The following is a 19,101-nucleotide window of genomic DNA, read 5'->3' on the forward strand; positions in this document are numbered from 1 at the left end:
GCTTCCATGTGCACAGAGCTGAAACAACAGTATTGGCAGGAAGGTGATGCTTTTTCGGCAGAGTATTCTAACTTGTGATGAGATATAGATTCATCATTAAGAACTGGAATAAAAAAGACAGAGCACAGAGTGCTTATGAGTTAACTGTCATAAAAAATTTCCAAATGCCACCATCAGTAGGAAAAATCATGATGGCAATCTTTTGGGATATGAAAGGCCCAGTTTTTGTCGATTTTCTAGATCAACGAACAATAGACAGCTGTCATATGCTTATTAAAAAATTGAAGCAATCAGTGTTTTGTAAAACAAAACAATGCCCTGGATCTCATCGTAAAGGCATCATTCTGTTTCACAATAACTCCTGGCCTCACACAGCTCAGGTAACTCAAGAAACCATCAACAAATTGCGTCAGGAAGTACTACCTCACCACCTCTATATAATCCTGACTTGGCCCAATTGGGTTTCCAATTGTTTGGCCCATTCAAGGAGGTACTACTTGGAAAAAGGCTTAATGACAATGATAATGTCAATGTGTTAATTTAGTAGCTCTGATATCAAGACAAAGATTTCTTTGTGCAAGCATAAATAAGCTGATTCAGAGATGGGACAAATATGTTCATTCTGTTGGAATTATTTTGAAAAGTGAAAAAAGTCAACTGAATAAATAAATCATTTTAGGTCCTCAGCAATTTGTGTCTTAAATTACTCAGTAATCTTTATATTTACCCATCCCCACCAAAAACAAACATCAAAATCATTTAATTTTAAAGATAGGTTCTTATTTTCTTTTAACTGGTATATTAAAAATCAAACTAATTATGTACTTTTGACAGTAATTAACCTCATCCAATTATTTTTTCCATATATTTTATTATCAGATGATACTTTTTATATACATTATGGTCAATTCCCAATTATCTGCGAGTGGTTTAACCACGATGCTTCACAGAAAAAATAAAGTTTTAAAAACTTTTAAAGAAGCTAAAAATTTTAAGTTTTTTCATCATTCTGTAATAGGTTTTACCCCTTCACACGTTTGCTACTTGAACGTTGCTCGTTTTGAATATTAAAATGCTGTACTATACTTCACTATGGTTATGATATGACAATAATTCACTGTATATTATTATTAAGCTACGCAATCTACAAAGTTCAATTAAAAGAAAGTGTTTTCAGATACTAAAATAACAATCAGTTGCGTCTTACTTAAAAAAAAAAACCAGAAAGAATAAAATGCACAATTTATAATTTTTTTTTAAAGTCTATGTAATTTTTTTCTCATTAGCTATTGCAGTTTTAAATAAGTGTTTGTTAATGCATTACGTAGTACATACACCACTACATGTACAATCTATTTACATACAATATTAGTGATAGTGAAAATTTGTTGTATGTACATACATATTTCAAATTAACATCTGGATATTACTTTTACCAGGTCCATAATAGTGTAGTGTACTGTATTTTATTATTTACCGTAATACCTTAATATAAAACTGTATGTAAATACTGTAATACAGTACAGTACTAGGTCATTTTACTATACTATACTCGTATATTACTCTTATTAATAAATATTATATTTGGAACTGTGATTTTGGATTTTCTGCGATCCTCTTACTGGTTATTATTGCAGATAATTGGGAGTTGACCATATTTGGTTTATTATGTTTCATTTGATTTGGTAATAGGTGTGAAAAGGATATATTATATTCAGGATTGACATTAAAGTGAAATAAAACACACTGATACAGTGGAAAAAATGAATTAGCTGAACAACATATTACGTTTATTTTATATAAAAAATCACATTTACAACAAGAAAGCAAACAATCTCAAATAAGAAAAATAATTACAATAAACAAGAAAAATTAATATACTTTTCATATATTATGCACAAAATAAAATAAATACAGTATCATTATTACATGCTACATATGTACATGTTTCCTAATTGTAAAAATATAAGACAAACAAAAGATACCATTTTTAAGGAATATTCAGGTGAATTAGTTCAACGTAGAAAAAAACTCACTAAACACAAATATCACTTTGTTTACAACATATAGATACAGGTTTTTATTTTCTATATAAATTAGAATGTCAATTGTTTGTACTGAGATTTTTTTAAAACTTAAAAACTATGGGGGATTGGCCTGAATCACTGCAGTTATTGAATGTTGAAAAAAGAATTTTTAGAAATAGATTATCTCAATTATAATTGAGTGTATAGTATTTTATACCATCTTTTATGAGTTAATATTTTGAGACTGACTAAAACACATTCTATAAATCGTATGATTCCCACAAATGAAAATGAGAAAATACAAAATTTTATTTCAGTCTTTAATGTAATCAACTTTGCAAATATATTCTAGAGATATCAGTGATTTAATTTATACAAGTTGTGGTTCAAACGGAAGGACCAATTAGTTATAAATAGTTTTGGCAACAGTGATTGGTTTGTAAATGCATACTAGCTTTAAGTGGTCTGTTGGGCAAGTAACAGCTGCATTGTCATCAGTTCATTGTTGTTTGTCTTCAAATGACAGTGTGCATCCATACAGTATCATTCTGGTTCACTAAACCAAAAAAGTCAAACAAGCCCAGTCTTGAAGAAAAATCATAGTAAACGTATTCTGGGAGCAAAACAATGTGTTTTTGTTTGATTTCATGGAACCAGGTACATCCATCACATCACAATCTATTGTGAAACACTTGCCAAACTGCATCATGCCATCATATAACATTTTACAAACATCACTAAAATGGATTTATCTAAATTTTAAGATTTTGCATTTTGCTACAATGATGAAAACCTGTACAAAAGAAACTAATTATTTAAGATTAACGTAATTAAATTATCTTAGTAGGAGCCAGCTATCTTATTTTATTGGTTAGCTGGATACTTCAACATGCTATACAATTTCAGGTATGGGAAACAGTTCTTTCAGGAACTTTACATCTGCTCTCGGGAGAATCATCAATTACTGGAGGAAAAGTAATTCTTATTGCAGCATATATTAAAGAGCTGGTCAAAGGAAAATCATTGATAGATAAATTAGTGGATCCATTTAACCCTTAACTGGCATGGTGGGGTCTTTTTGACCCAGACAAATTTTTTCCATATTTTTTTTTATCAAACATACCTGGAGAGTCAGCTTACTAAGCTAAAAAAAATTCCCCACCATGCTAGTTACATTACGTTTTTGCTAAAGTTACCATTATTTTATTAGGTGCTATTTCTTTGCTGTTTTGTGAATTAAGTGAAATTGACAGACCATTAGATGAAATTTTATGCGATATTAATTTTATGTCTGATATCTCTGATGCCATTCCGAAAGAGAATCAGCATGAAACAGATTCACAACAATGCGTAGATGACTCAGATCATATTCTTGAAACTGATGAAAAGAATTTCATTGAATCTCAAGATGTTTCATCAATTCCCGAAGATGTTTGTTTTTAAGAAGATTTTCTTGATGATATTTCATTAATTCCTAAATCTTGTGTACCTGAAAATGTTTTGCTTGGATGCAGTAACAAAAAAATGATCAAAAACAAAGTTCTACCATTCAAGTGGTCTACGATTGCTCTACCATTTGGTCATGTGCGTTCCTACAATTTGATTAGCAAGCTACCAGGTTTGTTGGCAATGCAAGAGTTAAGAAGCCACAAACTCCTATTAATGCATGGCATATTTTTATAAATGAAGAAATAATCCAGATAATTGTAGAATACACAAATGAAAAAATAACTGAAATGGAGACAAAATGAGAAAAAGATTTAGATTTTCAATATACTCAACACACTGATATAGCCAAAGTAGAGGTATCTTTTGGTTTATTATACTTAGCTGGTGTATTTAGATCAAATCATGAAGATCTCATAGGTTTATTTGCTAGTGATGGAACCGGAAGAGACATTGTTTTATCAGTTATGACAAAAAATGATATCTGTTTTTACTAGATGCTTTACGTTTTGATGTTTCTTCCACAAGAAATCAGCACAAAGTTACAGACGAAGCTGCTGCAATATCAAATATTTTTAATATATTTGTTATGAATTCCCCAAAAAATTACATGGACATTACTCAACAGCAGATGAGATGTTGTTTCCATTTCGCAGTAACTGTTGATTCCCTGTATACATACAAAACAAATCAAAAAAATATGGTTTGAAAATTATATTTTGGCTGATGTATAGAGCAGTTATTTTGTAAATGGTATTATCTACTGTGGAAAAAGAACTGAAAATCCAAAAAACCTGTTACTCCCAACCCAAACAGTACTTCTTTGGCTGATCAGTTTGTCCAGTCTAATCATAATATTACAGCTGATAATTACTTTAATTCTGTAGAACTGATCGACGAACTGAAAAATATGGATTTGACCTATGTTGGCACCATGAACAAAAAAAAAATTAAAAATTTCTTGCAGTTTTTGGCCTGATAAAAAAAACTACATCAGTGAGTTTGTTTTCACAGCAGATAAAACACTTGTATTCTACGTGCCAAAAAATCGCGCACTGTAATACTGATTTCTACAATGCACCTTGGAAAATTCATGCTTCAGAATTGAGAAAAAACCAGAAATAATAAATTTTTACAATATGACCAAAGTTGGAGTAGATAGTCTAAGTCTAGAACAAAAATGTGCCGTGAATTTGGTAGTTGTCACACTAGATGGTGGCCCATTGGTATTTGGTATGCAAAAATATGCGGTAGTCAATTCCTGGATTATATTTAATGCTGCCAACCCAACTGGTTGTATGGAAAGGTGTGAATTTCTTATCACTTGGAAGACAACCCATAAACAGCCATTTGATTCTGCAATCTCAAAAACAGAACTTACCCTGAGAATTTCAATCTCTAATATCAAAGAGTCCAGGAAGAGATGAAGAGGTTACAGAGACTCGCAAGCCTGAAAAGGATCCAGGCCCTTCAAAAAGGTAATAAGGGCAACTGTTATCTATGTCCAAGAGATACACCACACGATGTTGTAAATGTTCAGGATGTGTTTGTAAGGAGCACTGCACTAACGAAATAGTCTGTATAAACTGTAAAAACTGATGAGCAAAGTTAATGAAAAAAAAAGTTGTTGCGGTCTACCAAAGTTTTCATGTCAGATTTCAGTCTATTAATTGATATTTTTTTTGCTGATTTTTAATAATTAAAGAATATGTTAAATTTTGCAAAAATATAGAAATGAAGAAAGGGATAGATTTAGTTTTTTAAGAAATGGTGTTTTACTTAGGGTCTACAAAAAAACTTGTAGTTTTAATTTATTCTAGAAAAATGTTAATTGAAATAAATCAAAAATATTCTGATTTGTAAGACTTTAAAATAACATATTGTAAATAATGTATACACAAATTGTGAAAATTTACTAGTTTGGAAAATAACTGCAATAAAATTTGTGCTTTTCAATAAAATTTATGAGGTAGTGTTTATTTATAAGGATGTATACGAGTATTAAATACAAAGTAAAAACATTATTCTGCATTATATATAATAAAAACAATAATTTATATGCTTGTCTTTAAACGCATACAGATGTAGTGGTTTAAATCTTGTGCGATGTGACGAATTCTTGAAAGAAAATCAATATTATATACTTTGTGATGCCTTTACTCATTTAAAAACATTAAGAGAAAGTAAGGATTTTATCAGTCAAAATTTGTTTTATACCAATTGATAAATATTATTCTCACCTTATGATTGGTTGGAATTTACTGCCTGATAATTAATCAGTACGTTGTACAGTTTTGATTGTGAAATGTAGTGTCTTTCTGATTGGTCGATCGAATTCGTACGCGTGATTGGTTAAAATAATACAATATTTTGATTGGTTTGTTACTGATGTAATCTCTGGGGGCGGATAACGTTAGCTGTAATCTACGATATGCTTGGTTGAATGTGAACTGCAATTGGTTTATTTCATTGGCTTGCCTTCGGGAGGATTTGAAACATATTTGGGTCATATTTCATTTCTACGCACATTAGGCAACTGTTATGAAAGACCACGTTAAATATATTTAATTTTAATTCCATTTTGATTTGAATTGATTTTAAAATTTATATCCAAGTTTTAATAAATTTTGTTTTATTGTATTTATCAAGATTTTATTTTATTAATGTTATGTATTTATAATATATAATTTTACGTGAACAATTAAAAGATTGGATCAACTAAAGATGCGAGAAAATCATGAAAGTACTTTTGCGTATCTATAATGCTATAAGGTAAGTGTCAACCTACCTAATTTAATTTTATTCTCTACTTTATAGATCAAGTTATTTATTTATATTTGTATAATAGTACAGTAAATTGACTTTAAAACAACCGGAAATGGAATCTATTAAATTTTTAGCTGAAATAAGTAAACATAGGTATAGGGCATCAACTGATGATTTATGAAATGTGGCTTTATTGACACTTGGATATTTGATGTTATTTATAAATAAAATAATTATTTTGTAATATTTTAGTTAAAAATTATTTTATTATCTCAAACATTAAAGCTTTTGTGATGAAGTAGTTTCTACATCTTTTTATCTTACCTTCATAATAAACAGCATTTATGATTGTTAGTATTACATGAAAAATTCATACTTCAAAAACACCTGGTTGAAATTGTAAAACTTTCATTATTTTAGTAACACACACTAAAATCATTATTTTCTTGACAAAAACTAAACATTATGTAAGAAAAATAAAATAATATTAAACAATCTCAAAGTACATAAAAGAAACATACTAAACTTGTTATAAATGCTTCTAAATGTCAAAATATCATAAAGTAGGACTACAATGAGACCTAACATACTGAATGACAAAACTATATATATATATATTTTAAAGATCTGGTATAAGTAACACTAATGACTAAAAAATAAAAGAATAGAAGTGACTGGTTTCTAAAAGTGTAACACACTAACTTCCGATGAAGCAAATGGTATTTGCTAGAAATGCTGTGCGAGGGAATTTCCCTCTCACATGTACCAACCAGAATTGTTACAAGAGGGATTCCCCTCAGACGACATAGTGATTGAGAATCATTCACCAGTTCTCGTATAATTTTTTATATTTTTGCACATTAGGTTATGTGACATAACACAGTTTGAAGATTTTTAAAATGCCCTTAGCACTTTGTAACCACGTTAAAAAATTACTAATTTTTTTAAAAACTTTTTACATATTTTATGTTGCGTAGCTCTGCTACTAACAAAAATTAAGAGAAAATCATAAAATACTAAAATACTGTGCTGTCATGATTCGGCAATGTTGTCCACACTGAGAAAGAATATTTCCTATAGATTACATATAAACAAGTGTGAATGTTTAGATCGTGAAATATGGGAGTTGAGTTTAGTTAACTTTGTGATTTTGAGTTCTTTATAAAACTAAAATGAGTGATGATGAAAAGTTGAACTGCCTCATGAAGGATGTGTTAGATAATCCTCAAGTCTGTGGTAAGAATTTGTAGTGACGAAAGCTTATTTGATGATGATTATGACCTGGTGTGGGTGCCTGGCGGTGTTCCTTTAAGGGATAATAGTGATGTTTAAGATGACTTCATGGATATTGATAAAGGGTCTTTAGATTTAGAAAATGTAAATGTTAATATTATGAATGGAGAAGGAAATGCAGACCATGTTAACCCAGATAACATGGACGAGGAAGGAGATATTGAAGTTAGGCTTAAGTAGGTACCATTAAATGCAAATGACCAGTTAAATGACATACCCTTTGACCCGAATAATGATGTAATTGGTGTTAATGAAGATATAATTGATACAATGAATAACTGCCAGCCATCTGACTTCTGGAAGTTATTCTTAACTTTCTTTCTTTTTCCTGTTTAGCCTCCGGTAACTACCGTTTAGATAATTCAGAGGATGAATGAGGATGATATGTGTGAGTGTAAATGAAGTGTAGTCTTGTACATTCTCAGTTCGACCATTCCTGAGATGTGTGGTTAATTGAAACCCAACCATCAAAGAACACCGGTATCCACGATCTAGTATTCAAATCTGTGTAAAAATAACTGACTTTACTAGGACTTGAACGCTGGAACTCTCAACAGACCAGGTACTTAATATTGTTGTTGCAGAAACAAATAGATATGCAATGCAGCAAATAAGAAGTCACATTAATATTTCACCCACAGCCGGATTAATAAGCGGGTTGATACAACTAGGCAAGACATACTTGATTTTCTAGGAACAGTTTTGTATATGGGTTTGAACAATCTACCATCAGTTGCTGACTGTTGGCGGACTGATGATCTTCACAATACACCTGTTAACAAAGTGATCAGGTGAAACAGATATGAACTGTTTCAGCTGATCACTGTATCATTGAAAAAGATATGAACTACAATTAAAACAAAGTGTAACGGTTGACAATTAACCATGTGTCATATATGTCAGAAAAAAATATTAAAAAACTACAATTGTATATATTTCATTCAAGTTATCATTTTATTGTATCAAGATTTAAGATTATTAATTTTGTTTTCAAATGAACGCTAAATAGTTTAGTCAAATAGTGTAAATAATAGAGAAAAACAGTAAATTAATGAAAAAACTTCAGATTAAAAAGAAATAACAGTTGGATACTAGTGAATCAAACAAATGTAAGTATACATTAGGTATTGTAATTAATTATTACCATTAAATTTTCTTTTAATTTTGCTAAACTAACTGTCAATTAAAGGTTAATGAAAAAATGAGCTCATCTCAATTGCCATGAGAGGTTATTATTCACCTCTGTTTTATTTTTGTTTATTTTCAATAATACTTGCTAAAACCACTTTATATGTACATTTATACACATATATCAAAAATTTAGTTAAAAAAAAAAAAAAAAAAATTGCAGAATTGTAAAGTTCAGTAATTTTTGCTTAGTGATTTCTGCAAGTTCGCAGAGAGGGAAATCTGTTCTTATAGCAATCAACCTGTTAACAAATTTTATGCTGGTCCTTTGCAAAAAAAATAAAAAATAAAAAAATAATTACTATATGATATTAGCAAGATTCTGAAAATTTGTTTTATAAATCTTAAAATTAAGAAAAATCAATTAACTAGTAATACATATAATACAATCAATAATGGCATATATCTCTATATTTTTATTATATATTTTTTCATTCTTATTTATTTATAAGAATGATTTCAGATCTCGTGTATGACCATAAACTGCCTTTTTACAACATGAGAAAATACCTATAATGTTTAAGGGAAAAACATCCTGAAAATTGGAGGGTATGAAGCACTAATGACAAAGCGGTGTTTAATAAACTGATTTCTATGGATCATCAAAGTTAAAAACATTAGGTGCAGTTTCACTAGTATGCGTTATTAAAATTGATTGATGTTCGCAACAATAAACACTACTTACGGTTTGTAAAAAACGATTATTAAATTCTTCACAAATTTTTTTTATGTAGGATTTTAATTATGTACAAATTGTTATAAGTTATTGAGATAAGAATTCAGAATTATTAAAAATTTTAGTTTTAGTTTATGAATATGTTGATAAAATGTTAAGGTGGTAAAACTTGAGTACTGAATTAAAGAAATAGAAAAGTACAAGTAATTATATACTAAGGTGGCAGTCTATTACAAAAACTGTCTTTACTAATTAATTACATTAAAGTTTCAATAATTCAAACTGTTAAAACGCTCAGTATAGTTCAAACTGTCAACGATCAGTATAGTGTAAGTACAACATACAATATGTACATTTTATACGAATTATTAGGTTTCGTAAAAAAAACTTAACTGCTTACATTTTCATTGCAAAATTAGCTGTACAATTATAAAGTGTTCAACAGTACCTGGCCTTTTTTTTACTCTTGTGTTATTCATGTATTGTAAAGTTATTATTTCTTACAGTTATCAATTGTATGTTGTTTTAAGAGCCTGATAGGTTCTATTTCAAATCGAGCCTGATACCATTTTAAAAAATAAACTTTTTTACATTCACCATAAGAAATTACAAGAACAATTTATTGATTAACAACATTTAAATGAGCAGTTGGAAAAGGTAATGATGATTACGATATTTTTTATACAACAGCTGCTGGATGGTGAAGAGCATAATTTTTTTGTATTATTGATGGCTATTGCAGCAGTGAGATATTGTTTATTTTGCAATGAAAAATATTAGTAATTATTTCAAATAGATTCTTATTTGTTAAAGAAAAAATGGGTAATTTTTTGGTAATCAACTGAATTTTTTTTTGATAACTTAGTAAAATATTTCTAAATTAAAAAAAATTATCATTTAAGACTTTAATTAAAAGTCTTATCAAAACAATAAATCTATTTACTCGTTTTAGTAGTTATAGATCAACATCTGATTACAAGAACCACAGTTCATTTTATTAAGAAACAATAAAACAATGTTGTAGTGAATGAAAAATGCCAAGCTTAACTGGAATATGAATCTTCCAGATGAAAGGCAAAGACTACTACTCTACCTCAGAGGTCGGCTTTACTGAATTAGAATAATTAATTTTACTATTATTATTATTATTAAAATTCAAACTGACCTAGGTCCCAATTGGTCTAAACTGATGTTTTAATGTAATCATTTTTTTCAATTAACAATTACTGAAATATATAATTATAACAAAAACTGATTGTACATACAATTTTTTTCTTTTTAAATAACTTTTTAATGTTAATAATACATAATAAAATAATAGTTTAAAAATACATAGAGCGTACAGAATTAAATAACATCTATTTACAATATTTATATATAACAAATTTGTTATAACATATAACATTATTTTTTAAGTGCAATAATTGTTTTTTAGACTTTAAATAGATATGTCATATAATCAATCTGTGCTTTAATAAAATTATTTTTATTAATGATACTGCAAAGTGTAAATTAGTAAATTATTATCGACAAAACATTTGCGACGTAAGAAAAAAGAAAATATGAGTCATTATTAATAATTTATAATTTCTTAATAAAGACTTTCTTTATGTAGATATCAAGAAGCAACAATTATAATAATATATAAAATATTTAATAAAAATTTACCAGAGCCAGGTAAGGTGGAAAAAGGTTATTTAAATAATATTTTTACGTAGCCGCACCAACTTGTAATACTGGTATCAACAAACGACACGCATCTTGTATATATGAACTACTATTTGCAGACTGAAACAAAAAGAAAAAGAGAAAATAAACAATAAAAAATAATCTAATTTAAATGATAGGCAAACCGATATTTGCCAGTGAAAAAGTGAATAGATATTCACACAATGCAATACAAGGGTGTATGACATTCTTACATATTAAATTTAAATATTTTTTTTTTTTTCTGTAACAATGTATATAATTTCTTATTTACAATTTTTTTATAATTGAAATAATAATGTTAAGCAGATTTTAATTTAAAAACCAAAATCTTTATTAGATTAATTTTTTAAGCCCTTCAGAATGAAATAAATATAATTACTGGTTAAAAGAAAGATTATAATTATTGTTCTTATTAAGTTTACTTTTAATCTTGCAGTGCATCAGAATATACAAGTTTATGGAGGTGAAAAACCTTTACTGTTGCGTTAGACATTATGCTGTATGGACTACAACATCCTTGCTAAGGACTTCACTAGTCCTTAGCAATTTTTAAAAAACTTACTGCTGCCTCCATATCATATATACAGCCTGTTTTATAGACCAATTTGCCACCTCCAAAGCATATATGAAATTTAATTCTGTTTACCCCTCTATTCTGTTCATAACTTCCCTCGATTCAACTACGGTCCAGTTAATATGTTTATTTTGTTCCTAGGGCACGCAACAGGATGATTCTTATTTCATTTCCTGAATGCTGGTTTGAGTAACATTTTTTTGTTTTATGGTAGTTTGGTCTAGGATTTCAGAGGCTTATTAGCTACATCGTTTATTATTTTTGTTTTCTCTTTTTTTTAAATTTTTAACAAGTATAGTAGCAAACCAAAAGATTTCAAATAAGAACATTTTACAATTAGATGATATAAAGACACATATTATTAGTTTATTTTTGCTACCTCTAAAAAAATAAAATATATATAAATATTATATGAATAAACAGTAAATATCTACATATAAATATGATTTGGAATATGTATGTTACAAATCAAAAAATTTATATGTATAAATTTATAATTTATACCTATAAAAAAATTTATAAAAATTATAAGATTCATTCAACTATCGCATGAAAATAAACAAGAACAAATCAAAAGTAATGAAATGTAGTAGAAATAACAAAGATGGACCACTGAATGTGAAAATAGGAGGAGAAAAGATTATGGAGGTAGAAGAATTTTGTTATTTGGGAAGTAAAATTACTAAAGATGGACGAAGCAGGAGCGATATAAAATGCCGAATAGCACAAGCTAAACGAGCCTTCAGTAAGAAATATAATTTGTTTACATCAAAAATTAATTTAAATCTCAGGAAAAGATTTTTGAAAGTGTATGTTTGGAGTGTCGCTTTATATGGAAGTGAAACTTGGACAATCGGAGTATCTGAGAAGAAAAGATTAGAAGCTTTTGAAATGTGGTGCTATAGGAGAATGTTAAAAATCAGATGGGTGGATAAAGTGACAAATGAAGAGGTATTGCGGCAAATAGATGAAGAAAGAAGCATTTGGAAGAATATAGTTAAAAGAAGAGACAGACTTATAGGCCACATACTAAGGCATCCTGGAATAGTCGCTTTAATATTGGAAGGACAGGTGGAAGGGAAAAATTGTGTAGGCAGGCCACGTTTGGAGTATGTAAAACAAATTGTTGGGGATGTAGGATGTAGAGGGTATACTGAAATGAAACGACTAGCACTAGATAGGGAATCTTGGAGAGCTGCATCAAACCAGTCAAATGACTGAAGACAAAAAAAAAAAAAAAAAAAAAAAAATAAGATTCATTATTTCCTTTGCTTTCAAACAATTAATATAATAAAAACATTTTTCCAGTCATGGCTGAAGATTTTCAGGGAATGCTACCAAGTAGTAAAAAATATGTCTTCTGGTTATACCATTATGAACTGCAAGGAATAAAACTCTCTTACACTCCTTAAAATAATCTTGATAAGATTGCTATCATGACAGTTTCAATAAAGTACCTGGAATTAGTGGTACATCAGGAGGTATGGTACACTTTTGGTTTTTCATTTAATTAGCAAATAAGTTTTTTAAAAAATAATTGCAAATTAAAAAAAGTACAATATTTGAATATTCTACATCTTGAATAAAATTTTCTAATAGAAAAAATATTATGAAAGTATTTTTAGTCAACTGCATGTTAATATTATAATTTTTAGTGCCAATGATAGAATAATTTAGAATTTGGTTCATTTTTACATTTTTCTGATCTTTCTTTCTTTTCTGTTTAGCTTCTGGAACCACTGTAAGGTATTACTTCACAGGATGATATGTATGAATGTAAATGAAGTGTACTCTTGTGTAGTCTTAGGTCGACTTTTCCTGAGATGTGTGTGGTTAATTGAAACCCAACCATCAAAGAACACCAGTATCCACAATCTGGTATTCAAATTCGTATAAAAGTAACTGCTTTTATTAGGATTTGAACCTTAGAACTCTGTCTTCAAAATCAGCTGATTTGCGATGACAAGTTCACCACTAGACCAACCTCCTGGTGGGTTAAATTTTGCTGGCCTACACAGATCTATTTATACAGATCTGTTCCAACTAAATGAATTGAATATTACAAATTTTATATTCATAGTTACTCTATTCTCATTTTTGTAATTTTCTGCATACAGTTCAGACACAAAATATAATCCATAAATAAAATATAAAATTACACAGACTAAATTAATGGTTTTTTCTCTACAGGACGTAGTTCTATGAATTCAGGTGCTGTAAAAAAAAAGTGGCACCCAGTCATATATTACACCAAATCTTAACATAAACTACTGATCTTTAGTATTTACAAACATAATATTAAAATTCAAATTAAATTCTTAAAATGTGATAATGTAAGAAGTGTTTTGATTGATTATGTTTTATATTTTCAAAGATCATTACTTTTAAAATATACCATTATTTACTGCACAGATTCTATCATGAAAGTTTCAGATAATATTTGTTTTCATCATATATTACATAATATTTCAATTCAAGTATTTGCTTACATTTTCTTTTAGATATGTGTTTATTTAAATGCTTTCATTCACGTTTCATTTTTTTAAATACCAAGTTATTAAAATGAAAATCTATGGTAGTATTAAGAATATATTGTAACAAGACTGGTATAATGGATGTAAGTGCGGATTCCTGCCAATTAAGAAGAAAGTAGTAGAAAATATAATAATGAAAGAAACCAGAAGGGGACTAAAAAGAATTCCTTTTCTAACGCTAACAGGACCGTTTAACAATTGTTCTTTGTAATACTATCAGCACACCTACAACAGATATTGTTCCATGAGAAGAATTACCAGGCCAGAGTAGGAATTCATGGGAAAATGGTAAGGACTTGATTCTCATTCTTCAACTTGGGTATGGGTCTGGTTCTGCAGGTCAAGAGGATAGGAGTATAAATATACCAGGAAAGACGAGTTAAGATCAGTGTTAAGGAAGGATTTATTAAACGAGTTAGTGAAGAAGCGAGTATTTTAGTGCATATAAACATAGGTTTGACGTGACTTCACAAGCATTCCAGTGTGGACAGTACATGAATACAGGAAGTTGTTCGGCGAGTTACCAATACACAATTAGTGAAAAAGATAAAGTATAAATTATACCATAGTTTTATTTGTGAACAGGAAAGGTATTTGTAGAGAAAGAACTTTAATCTAATCTTATCTTCGTAGTAATACAATATCAGTTGTTAAAGGTGTAAATATTAGTGGTCATGATAATGTCTTTTGTCAGTGGGACTGAATTCTAGTTTTTAATATTTAACTACCAGTGAATAAAATCTAACCTTACTTCAAATTCTGTTTTGTATGTAATCATTTTGTTTATTATTATTATTGTTGGGGTAGTGATTACTATTATTATTATTATTACTGTTATCATTATTACTAATTTGGCTTATTTTATTTATGTTATTAAACAAATAAATTGTAATTATATAAACATTTCCAATTGTCAACATAATAATGTTCAAAATTTACATCATTGAACACTCATACTAATTTCAAATCAAATTATGTGCCTTGCTTAAAAATATGTTTAAGAAAATTGCAAATGATTAAATAAAAATTAAAAAAATGAATGTAATGATTGGCACAAGCATTAAGTCATACCTTTCCACGTATCAATAATTTTTTAATTATTGTGAAAAAGGTAATAAAATGTAAAAGAAAGGAGCATAAAAAATTAAATATTAAGTTTTATAGAAATTCACAGTTATAAATATTGTGCAGTAATCTCACCTCATTATACAATAGTTTTTGAAACATTCATTCATCTCCTTTATTCTATAATATTGTCGCGTGTTCACAGCTCTATCAGGATGTTGCGAGATTGACAATTGGAAATGTTTATATAAAAATTATTGATACGTGGAAAGGTATGACTTAATGCTTGTGCCAATCATTACATTCATTTTTTTAATTTTTATTTAATCATTTGCAATTTTCTTAAACATATTTTTAAGCAAGGCACATAATTTGATTTGAAATTAGTATGAGTGTTCAATGATGTAAATTTTGAACATTATTATGAACAGTTAGTCACATTTTACCCTATCAACTGTGCACAAAAATTATTTTTCATCTTGTTTTACTATTTTAAATAAAAGATACTGATTCTGGGAACATTTTGAAGCTACCTCATTTATTAAAACATCAGTCTCAATAATTTAACATCTAAAAGATTAAATATATTTTTTATAATTAGTTTTCTCTTTGGATAGGAAAATTTATGAATGGTTTGTAAACGTACAATAGTGTTTAAAAAAGTATTTTTGAACTGAAAATCCTTGAGAAGAAATTATATCAGTAATTTATTTTATGAATCTTATTTACATAGCTTGTGATGTACAATGCTTTTGAGCTTAAACTTGTATACATCAAACCTTGTACAGCTTGTGATATATTTGGAAATTTAAAAAATATGTTGCCATAAAAATGAAATATTTAATTCAATACATACAAAAAAAACTTTAGTTATAAATTTTGACTGTTTAGCAATTATTATTTGAAGTAAAAAATAAATTGAATTAACATAATGCAAAGAGCATATATTCAATCTCAATGACATAATAGCATTGGAATGTAAGTGTACAATATATTTGCAAGTAAACATTAACACCTGTTACTGATTAATAAAACATGTGGCTTACACCAACAAGTGTGTTTATTTATTGCATTCCTTCTCAGTCATTTAAAATTGAAGTTTAATTTGGCATTATTATTAATAATTTCAAAAAATTTCATTTATTTAGTCAAAAGAACCAAATTTGTTTTTCATTTTAAACAATAGGTTAACGAATAATTTTTAAAAAAGGGCAGTTAACTAAAAACAATATATTTATTCATTTTATATTACCGAATATAAATATAGTAAATCATTAAAAGTTTACAAACTTAATAAATACTAAATAATTAATAAGTTACTAAGCAAATTTTTTTCTGTCATCAGTCACTTGATAGGTTTGATCCTATCTCCACTTTTTTAATTCTGCACTACTATCCTAAGTCCCATTCTGAGTAACAATACCTCAGTTATGCGACAAATTATGGGTGGAATGAATCCCTATAAACTGAAGTGGTGTGAAGTAATTCTGAAAGCAGGATTGTTTATTTTGTTTCATAGTTCCTCTGTAGTTGATGCATTCTTGATCATGCAAGGACTCAATTGGTTTAACAGCCACAATAACTAGAACTACCTCACGTAAAATAGTCCTACAGCTCCCTGTCACAGTAACAGGTGACGCTAAGCCCTCAACAGAACATCACGATAGCTTTTATACCTCACTCTGTTTGCCCAAACAGGTGCTATGTAAAGCATAATTGCTTCAAATACAACTTTATACAAAATTTTCGTTTTAAAATTTAAACCCCAATTGAGATAAAACACCCTGCGAATGCCAAAGAAGGCATCGCACGCCTTCTTAGCAACACTCTCAAAGTGTTCCTTGAATCTGAAATTTTCATCAAGGAGTACACCCAAATACCACTGCAATGAGACATAACGAATAGGATGGCTGATCATCAAAACACAGGCTTGCCACATAGTGGTCAAACGCTTCTTCAGCAGCATCATGGTGGTCTTCTCAGGGCTAAATACCATTTTGGGTCGATTGTTCCACATTTCTAGTACTCTACATGCTTGAGTTGTTCAGAATTTGACCTTGTTTGAGCCTTTTGAGTCTCCTTCGACTAGCAGATGCCCATCATCAGCGTAAGCGATGATATGACATCCACTGGCCAACCTCAACTGCATGAGAGAGTCAACTTCCACAAACAAAAACAGAGGGCCCAGCACAGTGCCTTGGGAAACAATCCTTGAACAGCATCTTGCTCACCTCAGTCCCACCTCATGAAACACTACATATCAGTTAAAAGTAAATTTGTAGCACCCCGATCTCATCATGTATACACACCTACTGTTATAATTAATACAAAGTAAAGGGCTACCACAATCTGCTAAATGCCCCAGATATATCTAAAAATATACACAGGACATACAGAGAGTCGGAGTTAGTAATGATGTCAATCACTTTTAAAATTACATCCTCTTTACCTTTCACTGGTTGAAAACCATACTGGTCCTCTATCGAGAGATTTCATGAGGCCAACCTTCCATTAATTCACAAATACAGCATCTTCTCAAACACCTTACCAAGCACTGGCAGAAGCATCAGAGGCCTGTAAGACGAACTCACAGTAGGAACCTTGTCACCACCATTAAAAAAAAGTTTAATCACACCTCTTTCTTTTCCTTAAGTGGAAAATAGTCAGCAAAAAGCATTCTACCCAAAACTTTCATTATTGGTACAATTCATGATGATTCCGCTAAGTGTGAAGTATGAGAAGTAATCCAATTTTTGATGGAGAAAAACAATTCTGTAGTTAAAATTCCTAACCAAATTTTCAGCTTAACATTATAGTGGCACTAAAATAAGACAATGGTGCTGTTAATTTTAAAAAGGGTAAATGAACATTCATGATGATGAACACAACAGCTGGACATCAGTGATAATGAATGACTTGATTAAAAAAGTTGACGAAAAAGTTCAAGAACTGGCACTTCCCTCTGTCACAATTGTCTTTGATGTTTCATGATCTTTGATTTGTGAAGTTTTGGCTGAAAAATTGGGCTATAAAAAATTGCGTTGCAGATGGGTGCTGAAGATGTTACCAGCACAAACAACAAAAACAACAACTTGCTGCAGTGCATGAATTTTTGTAGCGTTGCAAAAATGGTGATGAATTGTTTTACCATATTGTTACTGGAGATGAATCCTGAATTTCTTATTCAAAGGTTGAGACAAAGCAGCAGTCGATGCGATGATGACATTCATTATCTACACCAAATAAATTTAAACAAGAACATTCAGTAAAGAAGCTTATGACTACTGTTTTTTAGGACAAAAAGGGTGTCGTTGAATTTAGTGATCACAAAATTACTATGAATGCCAACACATACTGAAAAACGTAAAAAAAATCTTAGAAGAGCTATAAAAAATAAATTTGAGATACGCTACTTTTTTTACATGACAATACCTGGGCACACGGGCCTTGACACTTAGGCAATTGCAAACATTTTGTTGGAAAATTTTCAATCCATCCTATAGTCCTGATTTAGCACCCAGCAATTATTTTCTTTTTCTTCACCTTAAAGTGGCTTGCATCACAAAGGTTGACAATGATGACAGATTGAAAAATGCCATTACTGCATAGTTTAATAAGTCATTGGTGGCAGAATTTCTTGAAAAGTAAGGTAGAGAAATGCTATAAAAAATGAGTTGAAAATAAAGGAACTATGAAGTAAAGTAGTAAATGAATGTAGTTTTTATGCATAAGTAGTATAGTTTGTTCATATTTTATAGTTTTATTTTTATTTCAAGTCAGACCTTACTTTAAAAACATGCCTTGTACAATGGGAAATATAAA

General features: G+C 29.3%; 1 protein-coding gene across 2 annotated transcripts in view; it reads right to left on the reverse strand.

Annotated features, from left to right (window-relative positions):
* Positions 1-1,771: 1,771 nt before the first annotated feature.
* LOC142332537 (protein FAM114A2) overlaps positions 1,772-19,101 on the reverse strand; it is a 47,962-nt gene continuing 30,632 nt past the window's right edge. Inside the window, exons 9-10 of one of the 2 annotated variants that reach the window (XM_075378985.1) lie at positions 11,065-11,184; positions 1,772-4,143 (exon numbers count right to left, since the gene is read on the reverse strand). In XM_075378985.1, coding sequence (XP_075235100.1) covers positions 11,107-11,184 — 78 coding nt within the window. In that variant the 3' untranslated portion in view covers positions 1,772-4,143; positions 11,065-11,106. Of the gene's footprint in view, positions 4,144-10,751; positions 11,185-19,101 lie in introns of those variants that run through there. The other variant, XM_075378984.1, reaches the window with a different exon arrangement.

This window comes from Lycorma delicatula, chromosome 11 (assembly GCF_047948215.1).
Source record: "Lycorma delicatula isolate Av1 chromosome 11, ASM4794821v1, whole genome shotgun sequence".
Lineage (NCBI taxonomy): Eukaryota > Metazoa > Arthropoda > Insecta > Hemiptera > Fulgoridae > Lycorma > Lycorma delicatula.